At 44.5% G+C, this 23,704-nt stretch overlaps 2 protein-coding genes across 2 annotated transcripts; both read left to right on the forward strand.

Annotated features, from left to right (window-relative positions):
* Positions 1–555: 555 nt before the first annotated feature.
* On the forward strand, positions 556–2,219 carry LOC130277564 (DNA damage-regulated autophagy modulator protein 1-like). Its single transcript, XM_056528262.1, has 2 exons — positions 556–1,401; positions 1,488–2,219. Exons 1-2 carry the CDS (start codon positions 1,277–1,279, stop codon positions 2,086–2,088), a joined length of 726 nt encoding a protein of 241 aa, XP_056384237.1. The 5' UTR covers positions 556–1,276; the 3' UTR covers positions 2,089–2,219.
* A 17,240-nt stretch (positions 2,220–19,459) lies between these two features.
* Positions 19,460–20,999, forward strand: LOC130277565 (uncharacterized). Its single transcript, XM_056528263.1, has 2 exons — positions 19,460–20,170; positions 20,257–20,999. Exons 1-2 carry the CDS (start codon positions 20,046–20,048, stop codon positions 20,855–20,857), a joined length of 726 nt encoding a protein of 241 aa, XP_056384238.1. The 5' UTR covers positions 19,460–20,045; the 3' UTR covers positions 20,858–20,999.
* The last annotated feature ends 2,705 nt before the right edge of the window (positions 21,000–23,704 follow it).

The raw sequence follows: 23,704 nt of genomic DNA on the forward strand, positions 1-23,704 counted from the left end.
GGAAAGCACGAGAATGAAATATGTTTCTTTAACGCTAGCTGAGCACGATGGGGGTTGGGCACATTTTTTTTTTTTTAGATACTTTTTAGCACTAAAATTGCAGACTCTTATGAGAAGGAGGGAAAATGTAGTCCTATTTTTTCTCTCTAAGGGTATGTTCAAACTACGGAATTCCCGCGGAATTCCACGGGCGTAATTCCGCGAGCCGAATTCCGCGGTGTGAACTTAACATTAGTGTGAATGGGTCTCCGCGAGACCCGTTCACACTGCGGAATTTCAGCGCCGCTGAAATTGTTCCGCGCAAAGAAAGAACATGTTCATTCTTTGCACGGAAGTCCGCGAGCACTGCATAGCTGTCAATGGTGACGGCTCAGTGCCACCCGGTCCTACCGCCGCCGCCGGCTGCCAGTCTGAATCTCCGCTCACTGAATTTAGCGAGCGGAGATTCCATTCACACACTGTAGTGTGAACATACCCCAATGGGTCGTTAAAAGGATATTTTTGAGATTTTGGAAGCTGGGATACTCACTACACCCATGCATATCTATATAATTAAGTATGGGGGGAACTTAAATTTTTTTTAAAATCACATAGAGTTTTGACTTTACTTCATTATGGTCGAATAAAGCACTTAAAGACTTCCTTAAAATTAAAGATTCACTCTTTTGGATGAAAAGGGGCTTATTTATGTAAATCAATTATACGCTTTAGGTCAAATAAAGTCGTTTGAAGAGATAGCCCATAAGTGTGTGGGGGGAAGACAATCAGAAACATTGTTTTTTACAAATAAGTAACGCAGATCATAAACCAATAAAAGGAGAGATTGGAGATTTCAGGGATTCTATATATAAGAAAAGTTTAATTAGACTATTTCCTTATGCGAAGTTGCTGTCTGGGCATGCTGGGAGTTGTGGTTCTGCAGCGGTTGGGGGTTCACAGCTTGAAGACCACTGCTATAGAGGGTGCAAATGTATCTGAGCCCTGGAACTCAAATAATGTGAAATATGAGATGATCAAAATGGAGCCCCTGCACTAATTACTTGGGTTCTGAAGTCTGTAAGGTCCATAGTAAAAACATCAGGTTCTGTCTATAGCAGATACTAAATCATGGCAGCTCAAAGAAACAAGCAGTCATTCTGACATGTCACATGTGATGTCATAGACAGCTGGAGGCCTGACATTCCACTGACAGCCGCCCGAGCCTTCAGTCTGTAATTGTTCCTGTGCGATTAGTGAGAATAGTGAGATTAGCGTCTTCTTCTTCTACTTGTCTGAAATGGAGCTAAAAGGACTGGGGTTCGTCCCCCTCCTGTTGGTGTTTTGGTGTGCGGCCTGGCTTGCCACCAGCTACATCATGACGGTCGTCCTCGGCCATGCAGCCTCGCCACTGATGAGCATCAGGTAAGATAAACAAGCACATGATTCTTATTTCATGGGTTGGGAGTGAGGAAATATCCATAATAACATTGGTTTCTTTTCCTTCACAGTGACGTGGGAAATTTCTTTCCCGAAAGCATATTATTCAGAATTGGATTCATAGGGACGTCCATTGGCACTTTGGTATTAACCTTTCTTATTTATAAGTATATGGTTATGCATACTGAAGAGTTCAGGGGTCATCAGGTCCTGATCCAGAGGATCCTGCTGGCCATTGTGTGGGCCTCCTGTTTTGCCACAGCTGTTATGCATGTATTGTCCCCCGAAGAATACCCCAGGATACACTTTGTCAGCACGATAATTTCCATTACATGTGAAGCCTTATACTACCTTGGGCAGTCCATCCAGATGTATAAATTACCAGGAGCAAAAAAAGTCATCCACCATAGTAGATGCACCTGCTGTGGCCTGACTTTTGCCTGTGTAGTTTTCTATTTTGGATATGAAACATTAAAGGAATTATTCCATAATGATGAAGACTGGGACGAGATCCGTGAAATCCCCATCATAATCATCGAGTGGGTGATGCTTCTACTGATCCTGATAAACATCGTGACCTATTATTCCACCATGCAGAGGTTATTGTTGACCGTCTCCAGAAACAGCTGCACACTCTCTCTTAGAGTCAAAATTGATGACTTCGGGGTGTAGACCACCACGGGGGCCATCAAGTGGACTTCTGGGAGAGATACTGCACAGGACACGGAAAACATCTAAAGAAGAATAACTGGGGGACTACATATGGTGCCAGTAATCATGACACAATAATATGAGCTGGTGATATTACCTATACAAAAATAAATAAAAAAAATTATAAAAAAATATTGGTGTGTGAAGTGTAATACCTAGTTAGAAAAACAGAATCAAATTCATCATTATAACCCCCCTCTGCATTACCCTGTTTATTATTTTTCATGCAAGCACTTTGTTCTAATTCGTCCACTCTCTGGCGTGCTCCTTGTATAAGGGGTTTGGGATACCCTTTTTGTTTAAAACGATCCTCCAGGTTATCTAGTTGTTGTAGGTATTTTTGTGTGGAAGAACAATTCCTTCGGATTCTTTTCATTTGACCGAATGGAATGTTCTTCTTCCATTATTTAAGATGGCAACTGTTAAAGTCGAGGTATCTGTTTGCATCCACCTCCTTAAAATAGTTGGCAGTATGCGAACAGCCATCCTGAATATAGATATTTAAATCCAGGAACTCACATTTTTTGGGGGACTGATGCAGCGCTGCCTTTGGATATCTCTGGCTCTGCCATAGCGCTTTTTTTTGAGGGGGCGTGTCGGCTGCCCCTTCGTCTGGTGGTCAACACTAGTGTTGCTCGCAAATATTCGCAATGCACGAATTTGCGAATATTCGCCAATATAGCACTATATATTCGAAATTACGAATATTGTTTTTTTTTTTTCACAGTACACATCACAGTGATCATCCCTCTCTGCTTCCAGCTTGTGTGGTGTAAAGAAGGCTCTAATACTACTGTGTGAGACTGGCGTATGAATTTTGGCATATGGGAAAATTTGCATATGCACATTTTCATTTATGCAAATTTTCGCATATGCAAAAATATTACGCGAATATTACGAATATGCGAATTTAGCAATTATATGACGAATATTTGTCCATATATACGCGAAATATCGCGAATTCGAATATGGCCTATGCTGCTCAACACTAGTCAACACGCGCTATCTGGCCAGCGAGCCAGGGCCCCGTACAGGAGATCACGGGGCCCCCCAGCAGTCGGACACCCCGCAATCTGAAACTTATCCCCTATCCTTGGGATAGGGGATGTTTTTCAACACTGGACTACTCCTTTAATGGCCTCCAAAATGAAGTTCCTCTGATGTATGGGCATCAAGGGATCTTCCACTAAAAAAGATCACACAGCTTCCACTCCTCTGTCATGTGGGATGTTACTATATAATGAAGCAACATCTAGTGTTGCCCACATATAGTCCTCTTCCCGTATGATATCTTTCAATAGGGTTAATAAACGCCCATTTATCTCTGAGGTATGCTGGTAAAGACACCACACATTTCTGTAACTGATGGTCTATATATTCAGATAAACATCTGGCAACTATCGGACGACCAGATGTTTTTTTTTCGGTCTTTATGTACCTTAGGTAGAAAATAAAAATAAGGTACATTTGGGTTGGGGTTAAATATATATATCATGTTTTTCCCTCTTAAAGGGGTACTACGCACCAAGACATCTTATCCCCTCTCCAAAGGACCCCCGTGATCTCGGTTGCGGCACCCTGTTGTCATCACTGCACAGAGAAAACTTACTCTGTGCATAATGACGGGTGATACAGGGGCCAGCACATCGGCATAGCCATTGACTGTCCTGGCATGCTGGGAGTTTTGCTACAGCTGGAACTCTTTTTATTAGAAAAATATAAAACTTTTACAAAACACAAATACAATGCTTAATCAGCTGAAACATAAGCAATGAAAAAGTAACAAATATAAACTCTTTGTTACAGAATAAAAGGACCTACCTAACCGACCAGCCCAGCTTAACTCAACTAACAAATAGTGCCTGATACTACTAATTCTTACCTATTATCCTTCCAAACACACACACACACACACACACACACACATTAATTACCAACAAAACATAAATATAGCTTTCCTTAATTAAGTTTTAACTGAAAACATCCGAATAGGAAACTTATCCCCACATACCATACACAAAATGCATTAAACAAAAATAAATAGGGCTAACTGCCATAAAAATAATAAGGAAATAAATAAAATAATTCCATCTTGGAAATACCATTAATTTTTTACACAGACAACAACCAATACTCACAATACATATTATATCATAACAACGAAAAAAAATAAAAAAAAATAAAATAAAATTTATAATAAAAAGAGGGCTTATTGCCATAACTAAAAATAATTCCAACTTGGAAATTTCTTTTTTTTTTTTTCCCCCCTTTCTCCTTTCCCTTCTCTTTAAACTATAGTAACACACATATGCATGGATACATTACCATAAGGGGGAAAAAAAAACACAATAATATCAACTAAAAGCTGGTCCGACTGCCTTTACCCTACAATGAGGTAGAACACTATACAAAAATACATAAAACTATTTATACTTATGAAATACATGTAAACAAGAATAAAACCTAAAGAAAAATAACCTACACTATGAACTCTCCCATCACCCACACCACTCCCACTGGACATGGTCAGAGTTCGTGTATCACAGTGTTTTTTTTTTTTTTTTATTGAAACAGTCATTGTCCATAAACTGACCCAAGTCAGACCCAAAACATCCCCCCCTCCCCCCAACAACCCCCACCCAACCTAAAATTAATCCCCCCCCCCACTATTATTAACTAACTCAACAATGAACTAATTCACTACAACCACAGAAATAATATGAAAAACAAAGTAATACAGTACTAAAAAACCCCACCAGGCCCAAGATTGGTTGCCTGCAAGCCCTTTACATTCAAATTACAGAAAACAAAACAAAAAGCTAGAGTGACATGCATAGCCCACCACCAGGAAGAAGGATGGCAATCCTGATAAAACTAAGTTTCAAAATGCTTACCCTATGAACCTTACTTCTAACCCTATCGCTATCCCTTCATAAAACTGACCCTATACTCACCCTAACATCTATATACTGTCCCTAACATCAAAAGAAAACCCTCTCCACAGGAGAGAAGCCCTACTGGTACCAAGACTGCCATACTCCAAAGACCTGATCTTCCCGAGGTCACCAGTGATGTTCCTACATACCTCCACCTCGGAGAGGACTTTCTGTTGGGTCGATACTAAGCACCGTGCATTCCACGTGTAGTACCTAACCACTAAGCTAACTAAGAATAAAGTGCCCCGATCACGGCCACCCAGGTTCCTGAATGCCCCATAAGCCCACTCCGGATAGGAAAGGCCGGCAAGTTGACTCCAGCCGATGGAAGCACCCACCCTGTTGTAAACCCCTATATTAAAGGGACAATGAAGCAGGAAGTGGTCCATGCTTTCCAGCGTGTCCCCGCACTCTTCTCGGGGACATCCCCTGTCATCAAAGTTCCTGTACTTCAGGTTGTCCCTCACATATAGCTTCCTCTGAAAGCAGCACCAGGCCAAGTCCCAAAACTTCTGGGGGATCCTTTTCATATTTAAAAGATACAACCCCACCCTCAGATCCCGACCTGGGCAGTCCCTGAGCGCCAGAGGCTTCTGGAAGTGGGTCAACAGAACCCGTTTGTCAAGGAACTGCCTTGACTGGGTCCTGATTTCCCACACTCCCAGACCCCACCGACGTATTGCCTTCAGAGTCGGGGTAGCGTAAGCCGGAAGATATCCATGTGGTGTACGGAGGTCCTTCATTTGCCCTCCTGTCTCCCATTCCTGGAAGAAAGGCCGAAACCATTCCCTGCAGGAGAGTACCCACGGAGGAGCCCTCTCTGACCAGAGGTATGCAATGTTGGCTTTCAAGAAGGTGTTCGTTAAGAACACCACAGGGTTTACCATAGATAAACCCCCTAGTCTCCTCGTGCGGTACGTAACCTCCCTCTTGACTAGGTTCAACCTGTTCCCCCATAACAGTTGGAAAAACAGGCTGTAGACCCTAGTGTAGTAAGCCTCTGGTAAGATACATACACTGTCCAGATAGATAAACAAGGGGAGCAGGTACGATTTGATCAGGTGTACTTTCCCTGAGGGTCATAGACCAACCCTTCCACTGGTCCACCCTCTGAGTGGCATCCTGGAGCTTACCATGCCAGTTTTTGGTGGGATAATCATCCTGGCCGAATGTGATGCCCAAAACTTTTGCTGACTCTTGGGGCCCTGGAAGGGTGTCCGGGAGATCAAACGTGGGGTCTCCCCCTCCCAGCCAGAGACTCTCACACTTATCCTGGTTGATCTCAGACCCGGATGCCTCCGAGTAGCGGTCCACTTCCGACATCACCACATCGACCTCCTCTCTCGAGGAGACGAAAATGGTGACATCATCAGCGTACGCCACCACTCTCTGGGCGACACCCGGCTCCGCCAGAATCATCCTGACTCCCGCCAATGGTCCGCAACTCACCCTCCTAAGGAAGGGATCGATCGCAAATACATATAAGAGCGGGCTCAAAGGACAACCCTGACGGACTCCGGACCCCACCTCAAAAGAGCGGCCAGACCACCCGTTCACCAGCGGGAAACTCTCTGCCCCTGCATACAAGATCTTAAGCCAATTAACAAAAGTACACGGTAAGCCATATCTCAGGAGGACGGACCAGAGGTAGTCATGGTTCACTCGATCAAATGCTTTGGCCTGATCCAAGGACAGTAAGTACCCCTTCCAGAGACCCGCACTACTCCGCTCCACTGCCTCCCTGACACTGAGGACAGCACTTAAGGTGCTTCGGCCTGGAACAGAGCAGTGCTGAGCCCCCGAAAGGAGCCGGGGTGCAAACTTCACCAGCCGATTAAACAGTATCTTTGCCAGAAGCTTCCTGTCTGTATTGAGAAGAGCTATGGGCCTCCAATTCTCAATACGGCTGGGATCTTTACCCTTTGACAGAAGAATCAGGGCTGACCTCCTCATTGACTTTGGTAGAGTGCCCGAGGAGAGACACTCATTGAATACCTCAGTCAAGAGGGGAGCTAAAGACTCCTTAAAGGTCCTGTACCACTCGGATGTTAAGCCATCCGGACCTGGCGACTTCTTGGGGGCAAGCCCCTCGATCGCCAGTCTCACTTCCTCTTCCCTGATTTCTTCTGCCAAAATGCCAAGAGAGGGGTCTACCCCTGGCTCAGGAATGGTTTCAGCCAGGAAAGCCGACATCCCGTCTCGATCTAGATCCTTCCTCCCCAAGAGGTGCGAGTAGAAGGATCTGACGACCTCCAGGATCCCTGATCTGGACCGATTCAGAGATCCCGTACTATCAATCAGTCCTGAGACTACTTTACTACTCACTGACATCTTGCAGTTCCTGTAAGGGTCGGGCGAGCGGTACTTCCCGTAATCCCTCTCAAAAACCAAAGATGCGTGCCTATCGTACTGACACCTAATCAGCAAGGACTTCACTCTGGAGATATCCTCTCGGCTACCTCCAGTCGAGACGAGAAGCTCGAGTTTCCTCCTCAGTCCATGATACAGGCGATACCTGCTCAGGGACCTGAGGCTCGAGAGCTGGCGGAAGAACCCCGCAACCCGCTTCTTGAATATCTCCCACCACTCAGACTTACTACTACAAAAGTCCAGTAAAGGTACCTGACTCTGAAGAAAATCCTGAAAGGACTGTCTTATCTCTGCTTCCTCCAGGAGGGACGAATTCAGCTTCCAATAACCTTTTCCCATCCGGGGGGTCTCTGAAACATTCAGGGAAAACAAAATCATACAGTGGTCGGAGAACTCCACCTCAACCACGGACACTGCAGAAGAGACGGCTTCCTCCTTTAAATAAAACCTGTCTATCCTAGACCTGCTGCTACCTCAATGAAAGGTGAAACCCGCGTGGCCTGAGGGGCTCCGGATGTGAGCATCCTCTAGGCGAGCTTCCCTGACTATATTACTAAGGGCCACACAGTCATAAGCCAGCCGATCATTGTAACCTCTCCTATCTTGGGACCTTGTGACATTATTGAAGTCCCCTCCAAAGATCACTTGCCGGCTAGTAAAAAGAAAGGGCTTAATCCTCATAAAGAGATCCTTACGGCCCCACTTTGTTTGTGGGGGGTAGATGTTAATGAGCCGGAGCTCTTGTCCCTTCATGAATACATCTAAGATCAGGCACCTCCCCATTTCTAACTCAATGACCCGTCTGCATTCGACCGGAGCGGTAAAAAGGACCGCCACCCCACTATACGGCTCAGCCGCAAGAGACCAGTAGGAGGGGCCACGCCTCCACTCTCTTCTGGCTTTCACCAGAGAGGCTAGATCTGACAACCTGGTCTCCTGTAAAAAGAAAATGTCGGCTTCAACACGGCCGAGAAAATCAAAGGCTGCGAATCTAGCCGTATCAGACTTTATACTGGCACAATTAATAGATGCCAGCGTCAATGGGGTGAGTGCTGCCATCCTGGGTATTTGAGTTAGACAGCCTTACCCATTATTTTTTCTTGCCCTTCTTCTTCACCGCCTCATCCCCTGAAGGAGCATTCTTACTTTCTTTAGATCTCTTTTTTGACTCAGACTGATCCATCTGGCTCCCATCTCCATCTGGCCCTGAGTTAGCACTGCCCACCGAGGAAGATGCCTCAACAGGACAGGACCCAGTTCCCCCTGGAGGCTCCAATCCCTCAGGCACCCCATCCTCGCCACCCCCCTCCAATGAGAGGGAGGAGATGGTATCAAGGACAAGGTACCTGTTCGATAGGTCAATCAGAAGGGGGGCAGGTAAGCTTCCTTTTAGGACCTGGCCTTTAGCACCTGAAATAGAGGACTGAGACTTCCCCTTTACAACTTTTTTGCCCTTGTCTTTTTTCGGCCTTTCCCTCCCCTCCTCATCCACACTTTCATAGTGGGAGGAATCAGAAAGATCAGCCTCTTTGCCTTCCTCTTCGCGAATCCTCCTAATCTCCTCATCCAACACATCATCCCCCAGGGTCTCAGCAACATCTGGGCTAGTGACAGGAGCAGGGCCAGGAGCTACCCCCGCCACCTGAGAACTCTCCAGCTCCCTGCTCCTTCTGCGGTTTTCCTCTCGCCTTAGTTTGGCAGGCCCCTTCTTGCTCTTCATTAACCCTGTTGCTCCTTCACCAATGCCCGTACCCTCCCCAGCCGGGGCAACCCTAAAGCTCTCCCCAGCTGGAGCAGCCACCACACGGGAAAAGGCGCTGGGACAACGGCTGAAAGGGTGTCCTAGGACACCACACAGATGACACCGGATCTGCCCACAGGATACAGCCAAATGACCAGCCCCACCACACAAAGCGCAAACCTGCACAGTGCAGGCTGTGCTAAAATGGGTAGGACTACCACACCTGTGGCAGACTTTAGGCTGCCCCTGGTAGAAGACTTGGATTCTGTCACGTCCGAGGAAGGCTGCCGATGGGATGTGGGCAACTGTGCTCCCTGAACGCCTAAGTTTGACGGAAAACGTCCAGGCCCCAGACCAGATCCCGTGCTCATCAAGATTTTTCTTGGGCATGTCCGTCACATCCCCATAACGACCGAGCCAGGTCATGATGTCGTAGCAAGAGAGCGACTCGTTACGGGTCAAAACGGTCACTCTCTTGGTTTGGTTCTGCCGGGATATCGCGTTTACAGCGAAATCCCGCCAGCCGGGCTCGTTCTTCACCATCTCGTAATTCGACCAGAAAAGTTCAAGACCCTCTGGCCGAACAAAGCTGATGTCGAACTCAGAAGAACCATAGGGGTGAATCAGGGCAAAGATGTCACTCGCCCTGAACTCCATCTGATGGAGGAGCTCAACCACCCTTGCCCGGGGCGGGCACGCATCTTTACCCCTCCAAATCAGACGGGCCACATTCCTACGGTTACTATCCTGCCCGGGTGTCGCCAACAGGGGGGCAGCCGAACCAGCCCCTACTTCCTCAGTACTCTTTACTGATCCAGTGACATCCCTTTGCCCACCTCCAGCACTCTTCTCTTGCACACCACTAGCATCCCTCTCTTGTACACATCTAGCACCCCTCTCTCGCACACCGCTAGCATCCCTCTCTTGCACACCGCTAGCACCCCTCTCTCGCACACTGCTAGCACCCCTCTCTCACACACCGCTAGCACCCCTCTCTTGCACACCGCTAGCACCCCTCTCTTGCACACCGCTAGCACCCCTCTCTTGCACACCGCTAGCACCCCTCTCTTGCACACCGCTAGCACCCCTCTTGCACACTGCTAACATTTTCATGCAACATACAATCACCAAAATTTTCACTCTCTTTTGCACTCTTCCCTTTCACACTATTATCCTGGCTAAACTTTCCTGAGCTGGCCGGGTTATTTGCGTATGCCACGGGGGTTTGTGCTGCTGGTCCCGCCCCCGATGACCGCTTTTTCGGTTCTGGCGATGTTACTTCCAGTTCCAGTGGTGACACTTCCTTCAACGCCGATGATGTTCCCAGTGAGAACTGCTTCACACTGGGTGGGAGCTGTCCCTCCGGACGCACCCCCACCCCTCCTACAGCAGCCGACATGCAGGGATTCCCCACAGCGTCAGTGCAACCTTCAGGAGCCACCTCACACGACCGCCCGGGCTTCTCTACCAATCCAGACGCATGGACACTCCCCCCTCTCACAGAGGAGTGCCCTGCTACGCCCAGATCGCTCAGGGGACCGCCCCCCGAGCAGACAGCAACATCACCAAGCTCCGGCACTAGGACACGCCCCCTGCCCACCTGGGGTGGTCCTGCAGCATCGGAGTCGCCCACCTTAAGCCTGTCCTGCCCTTCCCTACCGGCAGGACAGGCGGGCTCCTTGGCGTCTGCAGCCATCTTAGAAACCTTATCCACCATGTACCCCCCATGCTGGCCCCGCTTTACAGCAAAAGCGGGGTCGGGCAGACTGGGGGGCCCACCAGCCTGAACCACCTTTTCAGATGGCCCAGACTGCTGGAGAGAAGAATAAACAAGTCTGGTGACCTCTCCTTTTTTCCTTTTATTTCTCCTCTTCCTCTTGCCCTTCACCTCAGTATCTGGGCCCAAGTCATTTCCAAATGAGAAGTTCTCAAAATGGGTAGGTGACTCTTGGAGCACAATCGCCTTCAGCAATCCACCACCAATTAACCCATTGCTGCTGCCGCTGTCGTCACTGCTGTCATCTGACGTTACAGGCAGGGTTACCTGAGCAGGATTTATGTATGAACTCTGGGTTGTGTCCTCCTCCATTTCACTCTCCTCTGCACCACCATCTTGCTTCTCTTTAGCACCTTCCTCAGCACTGTCCTCTCTTTCTCCATCACCATCTTCCTCCACACTGTCCTCCTCAGCACTGTTCTCTCTTTCTCCTCCACCATCCACCTCCACACCATCCTCCTCTGCACTGCTTTCGCTGTGACTGACCTCCTCCTCTCTTTCTGGGTTCTGCTGGCCTCTGAACCGACTTTCATTGCAGAGTTTTTCTCTGAAGATACCAGCCCCTTCCATGATCTCCATCCTCACTCTTTCTACCTCCTCAACATCTTTTATCAGGGTGCGCACTTTAGCCGAATACACTGGCCTTAGATTTTTTGAGGTGTAATCAGCCTGGTAACGGGCAAATTTTAAGTCCTCTCTTAGCCCACGAAGCATTTTGCCAAGACGCTCATACTCATACCATTTTTGCTTGGAGTCGGGACCCAAAAGTGGCCAAAGACTCCCTGGGACCCAATACCCCCCATTGCTGGGGTTCAGAGGTACCTTGCCTCCCCATGTTTCTCCTCAACTCCTCACCTTCATGCAGGCTGTCACGATTCGGCTCACAGGTAGTGGATCCTCTGTGTCAGCGAGGGATTGGCGTGGACCGTGCTGGTGGACCGGTTCTAAGAGGCTACTGGTGTTCACCAGAGCCCGCCGCAAAGCGGGATGGTCTTGCTGCGGCAGTAGCAACCAGGTCGTTTCCACTAGCAACGGCTCAACCTCGCTGACTGCTGAGAAGGCGTGGGACAGAAGGACTAGGCAGAGGCAAGGTCAGACGTAGCAGAAGGTCGGGGCAGGCGGCAAGGTTCGTAGTCAAGATGAATAGCAGGAGTTCAGGTAACACAGGCTTTGGACAACACTAAACGCTTTCACTGGCACAAGGCAACAAGATCCGGCAAGGGAGTGCAGGGGAAGTGATCAGATATAGCCAGGGAGCAGGTGGAAGCCAATTAAGCTAATTGGGCCAGGCACCAATCATTGGTGCACTGGCCCTTTCAGTCTCAGAGAGCTGGCGCGCGCGCGCCCTAGAGAGCGGAGCCACGCGCGCCAGCACATGACAGGAGGGGCCCGGGACGGGTAAGTGACCTGGGATGCGATTCGCGAGCGGGCGCGTCCCGCTGTGCGAATCGCATCCCCGACGGCCATGTCAGTGCAGCGCTCCCGGTCAGCGGGACTGACCGGGGCGCTGCAGGGAGAGAGACGCCGTGAGCGCTCCGGGGAGGAGCGGGGACCCGGAGCGCTAGGCGTAACACAGGCCTTTACCTGCAGCCTTGCTTGTAGCCTTCCTTGCAGCCTTGCGGCTTCCAGATATGGACAGTGGAGTTGGTTCTGCATTTCTGCGGATCCTGGAGGATCTCCGTACCCCATCCTGGGAGTTGGCCGTTGCAATGTCACCTCCACCTCCCGCCGGCCTGGTACGGGAGGTGGGGACGTTGGGGTTCATGCAGGCTGGTGAAAATCCTGCTGCTCTCTGGTTCTCTGGTTCTCCTGGAGCTGACGATCACACAACCACACCCTGAACAGGAAGTAGTGCAACAGCTGGAGACACCCTATTTGGGAAGCACTGCTGTAGGGTAATTTGGTGGTGGATTCAAATCCCTTATTTAGGCCTCAAATGCACATGGTGCTCTTTCACTTTGGAGCCCTCTCATATTTCAAGGCAACAGTTTTGGGTTACAAATTTTTTTTCTTTTCTTTTACCCCTTAAGAAAAGGTAAATTTTGGGTCTACACCAGCATGTTAGTGTAAACAGAGTGTACCATATACATTTGAGGCCTAAATTGGTGATTTGCACAGGAGTGGCTGGTAGTTACAGCAGTTCTGACATAAACATAAAAAACACCCATATGTGACCCCCATTTAGATAACTACACCCCTCACGTAAAGTAACAAGGGGTATAGTGAGCCTTAACATCCCACAGGTGTTTGACAAATTTTAGTTAAAGTTGGAGGTGAAAATAAAAAAAATTATATTTTTTTCCCTAAAATGCTATTGTTACCCCAATTTTATCATTTTCACAAGGGGTAATAGGAGAAAAAGCCCCGCAAAATTAGTAACCCCATCTCTTCTGAGTCAGAAAATACCCCACATGTGGATGTAAAGTGCTCTGCGGGTGAACTACAGGGCTCAGAAGAGAAGGAGCACCATTGGGCTTTTGGAGAGAGAATCTGACTGAAATTGAAGGCCATGTGTGTTTAGGCCTCCATGGTGCCAGAACAGTGAACCCCCCCCCCCCCACATGTGACCCCATTTTGGAAACTACACCCCTAATAAGAAGTGCAGTGAGCATTTACATCTCACAGGTGTCTGATAAATTTTTTTGAGCAGTGGTCTGCCAAAAGAAAAATGAAAATTTTTCATTTGCACAGCCCACTGTTCCAAAGATCTGTCAAATGCCAGTGGGGTTTAACCCCTTAAGGAACCAGCCCATTTTCACCTTAAGGACCCAGCCATTTTTGCACATCTGACCACTGTCACTTTAAGCATTAATAACTCTGGGATGCTTTTACTTTTCATTCTGATTCTGAGATTGTTTTTTCGTGACATATTCTACTTCATGTTAGTGGTAAATTTTTGTTGAGGCTTGCATCATTTCTTGAAAAATTCCCAAATTTTATGAAAAAATTGTAAATTTTGCATTTTTCTAACTTTGAAGCTCTCTGCTTGTAACAAAAACAGACATTCCAAATAAATTATATATTGATTCACAGATACAATATGTCTACTTTATATTTTCATCATAAAGTTGACAGGTTTTAACTTTTAGAATATATCAGAGGGCTTCAAAGTTCAGCAGGACTTTTCCAATTTTTCACAACATTTTCTAAATTGGAATTTTTCAGGGATCAGTTCAGTTTTGAAGTGGATTTGAAGGGCCTTCATATTAGAAATACCCCACAAATGACCCCATTATAAAAAAAACTGCACCCCTCAAAGTATCCAAAATGACATTTGGGTAAGTGTGTTAACCCTTTAGGTGTTTCACAGGAATAGCAGCAAAGTGAAGGAGGAAATTCAAAATCTCCATTTTTTACACTCGCATGTTCTTGTAGACCCAGTTTTTGAATTTTTACAAGGGGTAATAGGAGAAAAAGCCCCCCAAAATTTGTAACCCAATTTCTCTAGAGTACGGAAATACCTCATATGTGTATGTAAAGTGTTCGGCTGGTGCAGTAGAGGGCTCAGAAGGGAAGGAGCAACAATGGGATTTTGGAGAGTGAATTTTTGCTGAAATGGTTTTTGGGGGGCATGTCACATTTTGGAAGCCCCTATGGTGCCAGAACAGCAGAAAACCCCCACATGGCATACCATTTTGGAAACTACACCCCTCAAGGCACGTACCAAGGGGTCCAGTGAGCCTTAACACCCCACAGGTCTTTTACGACTTTTCGTTAAATTCGGATGTGTAAATGAAAAAAAAAAGTGAATTAACTTCCAGGCAGTGGAAGAGAGGTGGTTGTGGTTGTGATAAATATAAAGCAAATACACTATGTTGAGCTAGCGATTGTTTGTCTGTATACAAGAGTGTGAAGCATACAAGTGAGTGAGTATAAAAGCGAGGGAACTTAAAATTAAGGGACTTTAAATTCAGGAAGTTTAAATTGAAATATTTGATTTTTTTTATTTTCTGTTAATTTTTGCAATCCCCAAATCTAGTATGACCTCCATGTTGGAAAAGGCAGTCCAGTGTGCATCTTGCGCAATGTATGCAATCCTTGAACAACAGTTTGAGGGTGCATATTGTTGTGCGAGATGTGTGCGAGTTGCTCATTTGGAAGCCCAGATCCTGGATCTAGAGGCGCAACTGGCAACACTGAGATGCATTGACAACCCGCAGAGTAGTCTCCTGCTCACTGAGCAGGTACTCTCTGGGGTCGAGGTGGGGATGGATAGTGGGACGGAGGGGCAGGACAGTCAGGCAGTTAGCTGGGTTACAGTTAGAAAACGGGGTAGAGGGAAAAGTGTCAGGGAGGCTAGTCCTGATCTGGCACACCCCAACAAGTTTGCCCAGTTGGCAGATGAGGGGGATGTCATTTCAGAGCTAGCGGTACTGCAGCAGGACTTTACCTCTGACCGCCAGGGGGGTGTCTGCTCCAGTAAGGAGGGAGGGAGGAGAGCAGGGCAGGCCAGACAGGTACTGGTAGTGGGGGACTCAATTATTAGGGGGACAGACAGGGCGATCTGTCACAAAGACCGGGATAGCCGAACAGTGTGTTGTCTTCCTGGCGCTCGAGTTCGGCACATCGCGGATCGGGTTGACAGGTTGCTGGGTGGGGCTGGAGAAGACCCAGCAGTCATGGTACATATTGGCACTAATGACAAAGTAAGAGGTAGATGGAGTGTCCTTAAAAATGATTTCAGGGACTTAGGCTGCAAGCTTAAGGCAAGGACCTCGAAGGTAGTATTTTCTGAAATATTACCTGTACCACGAGCCGCACCAGAGAGGCAGCGGGAGATAAGGGAAGTAAGCAAGTGGCTCAGAAGCTGGTGTAGGAAGGAGGGGTTTGGGTTCATGGAAAACTGGGCAGACTTCGACTTTAAAGGAAACAGATTTCTGACTATAGCTAAAGACCATTATCTGTCCCAAATGGTGCAGGGCCTGACCAGAGGGGGCGCCCTACTAGACTTAATATTTACCAACGTACTGAAACTGACAGAGTAATTAATGTGCAAGTAGATGGACACCGAGGAAATAGTGATCATAATGTAATACATTATAACTTGTTCTTCAATAAGGGAATCTCTCGAGGGGCCACAAAAACAATGAACTTTCGAAAAGCAAAGTTCGATCAACTCAGAGAAGCCCATAACAATATAAAATGGGATAATGTCCTCAAAAAGAAAAATACTGACACTAAATGGGAGACTTAAAAATATCTTAAATTTTCACTGTAAGATGTATATACTTTATAGGAAAAGTAAATATACTAAACAAATTCTTCTCCACTGTATTCACTGAGGAAAATGAAATGCCAGGTGAAATACAGTGTGATAAGGTAAACTCCCCAGTACAGGTCACCTGTCTAACCCAGGAAGAAGTACAGTGCCGCCTACAAAAAATCAAAATAGACAAATCACCAGGTCCAGATGGCATTCACCCCCGTGTTCTAAAGGAATTAAGTAATGTAATAGACAGACCCCTATTTTTAATATTCAGGGACTCTATAGTGACAGGGACTGTTCCCCAGGACTGGCGCATGGCAAATGTGGTGCCAATATTTAAGAAGGGGTCAAAAAGTGACCCCGGGAATTATAGACCTGTTAGTTTAACCTCGGTTATATGTAAATTGTTTGAGGGTTTCCTAAGAGATGCTATTTTGGAATATCTTGATAAAAATAAATGTATGACCCTGTATCAGCATGGCTTTATGAGGGATTGATCCTGTCAAACTAACCTGATCAGCTTTTATGAGGAGGTGAGCACAAGACTGGACCAGGGGCAATCGCTGGATGTCGTGTATCTGGATTTTTCCAAAGCATTTGATACGGTTCTACATAAAAGGTTGGTGCATAAAATGAGAAGGTTTGGTACTGGGGGAGAATGTGCGCAAGTGGGTAAGTAACTGGCTCAATGATAGGAAATAGAGGGTGTTTATTAATGGTACTTATTCTGATTGGGTGACTGTTACTAGTGGGGTACCACAGGGGTCCGTCTTGGGTCCTGTCCTATTTAATATATTCATGAATGACCTTGCAGAGGGGTTGAATAGTAAAGTAGCAATCTTTGCAGATGACACCAAACTCTGTAAAGTGGTTAACACTATAGAGGACAGTGCACTGTTACAAATGGATCTGGATAGGTTGGAGGTTTGGGCTGGGAAGTGGCAAATGAGGTTCAACACTGATAAATGTAAGGTAATGCAAAAATCCGAGCTGGGATTATGTATTAAATGGAAGAACACTTAGGACGACTGACATGGAAAAGGACTTAGGAGCCTTAGGTAACAGTAAACTTAGCTGTAGTGACCAGTGTCGGGCAGCTGCTGCCAAGGCTAATAAAATCATGGGGTACATCAATAGGGGCATAGATGCCGACGACAAGGAAATAATGCTACCGCTGTACAAATCACTAGTCAGTCCCCACATAGAGTACTGTGTACAGTACTGAGCACCAGTGTACAAGAAAGATATAGTGGAGCTGGAGAGGGTTCAAATCCCACTAAGGACAACAATAAATAAATAAAGACTTATTATTATTATTATTATTATTATTATAATAACGTCAGCATAGAGCACTGTGCTCGTGATGTCATCAGAGAGCATTCCAAAAAGAAAATAATTTCCTCTGTAGTATTCAGCAGCTAATAAGTACAGGAAAGATTACGATTTTTTAATAGAAGTAATTTACAAATCTGTTTAACTTTCCGGAGCCAGTTGATTTAAAAGAAAAAAAGGTTTTCACCGGAGTACCCCTTTAATGGTATAGAGAACTGTGTCTAGTGCATTAACTGTGATTTTTTGCCCATTGAAACCAGTAGGCCCATTGTGGTCTATGGGGAAAGCTGCTGAGTTGCCCATAGCAACCAATCAGATCGCTTCTTTCATTTTTGAAAAAGTCTCTGAAAAATGAAGGAAGTAATCTGATTGGTTGCTATGGGCAACTCAGAAACTTTCCAGGAAAATCTGCTGAGTTACCCATAGCAACCAATCAGATCGCTTCTTTCATTTTGCAAAGGCATTGTGAAAAATGAAAGAAGCAATCTGATTGGTTGCTATGGGCAACTGCACAACTCTTCCTCTACACTGGTCTTGATGAATCTCCCCCATAGAGGGAGATTTATCAAAACCTGCCCAGAGGAAAAGTTTCTGAGTTGCCCATAGCAACCAATCAGATCGCTTCTTTCATTTTTGAAAAAGCCTCTGAAAAATGAAGGAAGCAATTTGATTGGTTGCTATGGGCAACTCAACAGCTTTTCCAGGAAAGTAAAGTTTAACCACAACACTGTAACACTGTACACCCTGGGACTCGAACCAGTGACAGTCCCCCATCCCACTGTGCTGCCGAGACGGTCCTGCTTATCTTACATGCAGTGAGATCCCCATAGACCACAATTAGCCTATTGGTTTTATTGGGCAAAAAATCACAGAGTTGATGCACTAGTCACAGTTCTCTATACCATTAATGAAGGGAGGGCTCAATCTTTGCAAATTTATGCATATGCGCAAATTTTCACATATGCGCAAAAAAAGTGAATATTCATAATTATGAATATATAATGCTATATTCGCAATTAAAATTCAAATTGCGAATATTCGTGAACAACACTAGTCGCTGCGAATACAGTGAAGGAGTTTAAACATGCATGGGATAGGCATAAGGCTATTCTTCATATAAGATAGGGCAAGGGACTATTGATAGGATTCCGATTATTGGGCAGACTAGATGGGCCAATTGGTTCTTATCTGCCGATACATTCTATGTTTCTATACTGTATGGATATCAGAAAAATGGTTCCAAGCTCTTATTTCTTTATTAAATTCACTACTTTGGGGCAGGAAAGCACGAGAATGAAATATGTTTCTTTAACGCTAGCTGCGCACGATGCGGGTTGGGCACATTTTTTTTTTTTTAGATACTTTTTAGCACTAAAATTGCAGACTCTTATGAGAAGGAGGGAAAATGTAGTCCTATTTTTTCTCTCTAAGGGTATGTTCAAACTACGGAATTCCCGCGGAATTCCACGGGCGTAATTCCGCGAGCCGAATTCCGCGGTGTGAACTTAACATTAGTGTGAATGGGTCTCCGCGAGACCCGTTCACACTGCGGAATTTCAGCGCCGCTGAAATTGTTCCGCGCAAAGAAAGAACATGTTCATTCTTTGCACGGAAGTCCGCGAGCACTGCATAGCTGTCAATGGTGACGGCTCAGTGCCACCCGGTCCTACCGCCGCCGCCGGCTGCCAGTCTGAATCTCCGCTCACTGAATTCAGCGAGCGGAGATTCCATTCACACACTGTAGTGTGAACATACCCTAATGGGTCGTTAAAAGGATATTTTTGAGATTTTGGAAGCTGGGATACTCACTACACCCATGCATATCTATATAATTAAGTATGGGGGGAACTTAAATTTTTTTTAAAATCACATAGAGTTTTGACTTTACTTCATTATGGTCGAATAAAGCACTTAAAGACTTCCTTAAAATGAAAGATTCACTCTTTTGGATGAAAAGGGGCTTATTTATGTAAATCAATTATACGCTTTAGGTCAAATAAAGTCGTTTGAAGAGATAGCCCATAAGTGTGTGGGGGGAAGACAATCAGAAACATTGTTTTTTACAAATAAGTAACGCAGATCATAAACCAATAAAAGGAGAGATTGGAGATTTCAGGGATTCTATATATAAGAAAAGTTTAATTAGACTATTTCCTTATGCGAAGTTGCTGTCTGGGCATGCTGGGAGTTGTGGTTCTGCAGCGGTTGGGGGTTCACAGCTTGAAGACCACTGCTATAGAGGGTGCAAATGTATCTGAGCCCTGGAACTCAAATAATGTGAAATATGAGATGATCAAAATGGAGCCCCTGCACTAATTACTTGGGTTCTGAAGTCTGTAAGGTCCATAGTAAAAACATCAGGTTCTGTCTATAGCAGATACTAAATCATGGCAGCTCAAAGAAACAAGCAGTCATTCTGACATGTCACATGTGATGTCATAGACAGCTGGAGGCCTGACATTCCACTGACAGCCGCCCGAGCCTTCAGTCTGTAATTGTTCCTGTGCGATTAGTGAGAATAGTGAGATTAGCGTCTTCTTCTTCTACTTGTCTGAAATGGAGCTAAAAGGACTGGGGTTCGTCCCCCTCCTGTTGGCGTTTTGGTGTGCGGCCTGGCTTGCCACCAGCTACATCATGACGGTCGTCCTCGGCCATGCAGCCTCGCCACTGATGAGCATCAGGTAAGATAAACAAGCACATGATTCTTATTTCATGGGTTGGGAGTGAGGAAATATCCATAATAACATTGGTTTCTTTTCCTTCACAGTGACGTGGGAAATTTCTTTCCCGAAAGCATATTATTCAGAATTGGATTCATAGGGACGTCCATTGGCACTTTGGTATTAACCTTTCTTATTTATAAGTATATGGTTATGCATACTGAAGAGTTCAGGGGTCATCAGGTCCTGATCCAGAGGATCCTGCTGGCCATTGTGTGGGCCTCCTGTTTTGCCACAGCTGTTATGCATGTATTGTCCCCCGAAGAATACCCCAGGATACACTTTGTCAGCACGATAATTTCCATTACATGTGAAGCCTTATACTACCTTGGGCAGTCCATCCAGATGTATAAATTACCAGGAGCAAAAAAAGTCATCCACCATAGTAGATGCACATGCTGTGGCCTGACTTTTGCCTGTGTAGTTTTCTATTTTGGATATGAAACATTAAAGGAATTATTCCATAATGATGAAGACTGGGACGAGATCCGTGAAATCCCCATCATAATCATCGAGTGGGTGATGCTTCTACTGATCCTGATAAACATCGTGACCTATTATTCCACCATGCAGAGGTTATTGTTGACCGTCTCCAGAAACAGCTGCACACTCTCTCTTAGAGTAAAAATTGATGACTTCGGGGTGTAGACCACCACGGGGGCCATCAAGTGGACTTCTGGGAGAGATACTGCACAGGACACGGAAAACATCTAAAGAAGAATAACTGGGGGACTACATATGGTGCCAGTAATCATGACACAATAATATGAGCTGGTGATATTACCTATACAAAAATAAATAAAAAAAATAATAAAAAAATATTGGTGTGTGAAGTGTAATACCTAGTTAGAAAAACAGAATCAAATTCATCATTATAACCCCCCTCTGCATTACCCTGTTTATTATTTTTCATGCAAGCACTTTGTTCTAATTCGTCCACTCTCTTGCGTGCTCCTTGTTTAAGGGGTTTGGGATACCCTTTTTGTTTAAAACGATCCTCCAGGTTATCTAGTTGTTGTAGGTATTTTTGTGTGGAAGAACAATTCCTTCGGATTCTTTTCATTTGACCGAATGGAATGTTTTTCTTCCATTATTTAAGATGGCAACTGTTAAAGTCGAGGTATCTGTTTGCATTCACCTCCTTAAAATAGTTGGCAGTATGCGAACAGCCATCCTGAATATAGATATTTAAATCCAGGAACTCACATTTTTTGGGGGACTGATGCAGCGCTGCTTTTGGATATCTCTGGCTCTGCCATAGCGCTTTTTTTGAGGGGGCTTGTCGGCTGCCCCTTCGTCTGGTGGTCAACACTAGTGTTGCTCGCAAATATTCGCAATGCGCGAATTCGCGAATATTCGCCAATATAGCACTATATATTCGAAATTACGAATATTGTTTTTTCCCCACAGTACACATCACAGTGATCATCCCTCTCTGCTTCCAGCTTGTGAGGTGTAAAGAAGGCTCTAATACTACTGTGTGAGACTGGCGTACAAATTTTCGCATATGGGAAAATTTGCATATGCAAATTTTCGTTTATGCAAATTTTTCACATATGGTAACTTTCGCCCATGCAAATTTTTGTTTATGCTAATCTTTGCTTATGCGAAAATATAACGTGAATATTACGAATATGCAAATTAAGTGAATATATGACGAATATTCGGCCATATATTCGCGAAATATCGCGAATTCGAATATGGCCTATGCAGCTCAACACTAATAATGACCCCACATAAAAATGTACTATATACTTGTCCCCACAAATGAATTTATACTATATACTGACCCCCATGTATGAATGTCTACTAAATACTGACCCCCATATATGAATGTCTACTATATACTGACCCCCATATATATGAATGTATACTATATACTTACCCCCATATATATGAATGTATACTATATACTTACCACATATATATGAATGTATACTATATACTGACCCCCATAAATGAATGTATGCTATATACTGACCCCCATATATATGAATGTATACTATATACTGACCCCCATATATATGAATGTATACTATATACTGACCCCCATATATGAATGTATACTATATACTGACCCCCATATATACGAATGTATACTATATACTGACCACATATATATGAATGTATACTATATACTGACCCCCATATATATGAATGTATACTATATACTGACCCCCATATATGAATGTATACCATATACTGACCACATATATATGAATGTATACTATATACTGACCCACATATATATGAATGTATACTATATACTGACCCCCATATATATGAATGTATACTATATACTGATCCCCATATATATGAATGTATGCTATATACTGACCACATATATATGAATGTATACTATATACTGACCCCCATATATGAATATATACTATATACTGACCCTCATATATATTAATGTATACTATATACTGACCACACATGAATGAATACTATATACTGACCCCCATATATATGAATGTATACTATATACTGACCCCCATATATGAATGTATACTATATACTGACCCCCATATATACGAATGTATACTATATACTGACCACATATATATGAATGTATACTATATACTGACCCCCATATATATGAATGTATACTATATACTGACCCCCATATATGAATGTATACTATATACTGACCCCCATATATATTAATGTATACTATATACTGACCACACATGAATGTATACTATATACTGACCCCCATATATATGAATGTATACTATATACTAACCCCCATATATGTTAAAGTATACTATATACTGACCACACATGAATGTATACTATATACTGACCCCCATATATATTAATGTATACTATATACTGACCCCCATATATATTAAAGTATACTATATACTGACCCCCATATATATGAATGTATACTATATACTGACCACCATATATATGAATGTATACTATATACTGACCCACATATATATGAATGTATACTGTATACTGATCCCATATATATGAATGTATGCTATATACTGACCCCCTATATATGAATGTATACTATATACTGACCCCCATATATATGAATGTATACTATATTCTGACCCCCATATATGAATGTCTACTATATACTGACCCACATATATATAAATGTATACTATATACTGACACCCATATATATGAATGTATACTATATACTAACCCCATATATATGAATGTATGCTATGTACCAGTGTTTCCCAACCTTTTTCGGGTCGGGGCACACCTTGGAAATAAATTTTTCCACGGGGCACCGCTACCGAGGTTGACGAGCAAGAAAAAAAAAAAAAAAAAAGGAAAAAACGGTAAAAAACGCAATGCACTATATCTATTTATCAGTGGGTATGTAGTTTAAAGTGCTGCTTTATACAGCAACTCACAAATAACGTCTTCTCTAATTTGCATCGATGCCTTCTCTTCTCCATCTGGTCTGGGCCATCATCACGATTTCTTCCACCCACAATTCTTCACCGTTAAACCTGCAAAACA

This window comes from Hyla sarda, chromosome 6 (genome assembly GCF_029499605.1).
Source record: "Hyla sarda isolate aHylSar1 chromosome 6, aHylSar1.hap1, whole genome shotgun sequence".
Classification (NCBI taxonomy): Eukaryota; Metazoa; Chordata; class Amphibia; order Anura; family Hylidae; genus Hyla; species Hyla sarda.

Bases quoted from the DNA above. Each gene is read 5' to 3' on its own strand.
- LOC130277564 (XM_056528262.1), top strand. From the start codon at position 1,277: ATGGAGCTAAAAGGACTGGGGTTCGTCCCCCTCCTGTTGGTGTTTTGG. The intron at 1,402-1,487 runs GTAAGATAAACA...TTTCCTTCACAG, and splicing joins TCGCCACTGATGAGCATCAG to TGACGTGGGAAATTTCTTTC.
- LOC130277565 (XM_056528263.1), top strand. From the start codon at position 20,046: ATGGAGCTAAAAGGACTGGGGTTCGTCCCCCTCCTGTTGGCGTTTTGG. The intron at 20,171-20,256 runs GTAAGATAAACA...TTTCCTTCACAG, and splicing joins TCGCCACTGATGAGCATCAG to TGACGTGGGAAATTTCTTTC.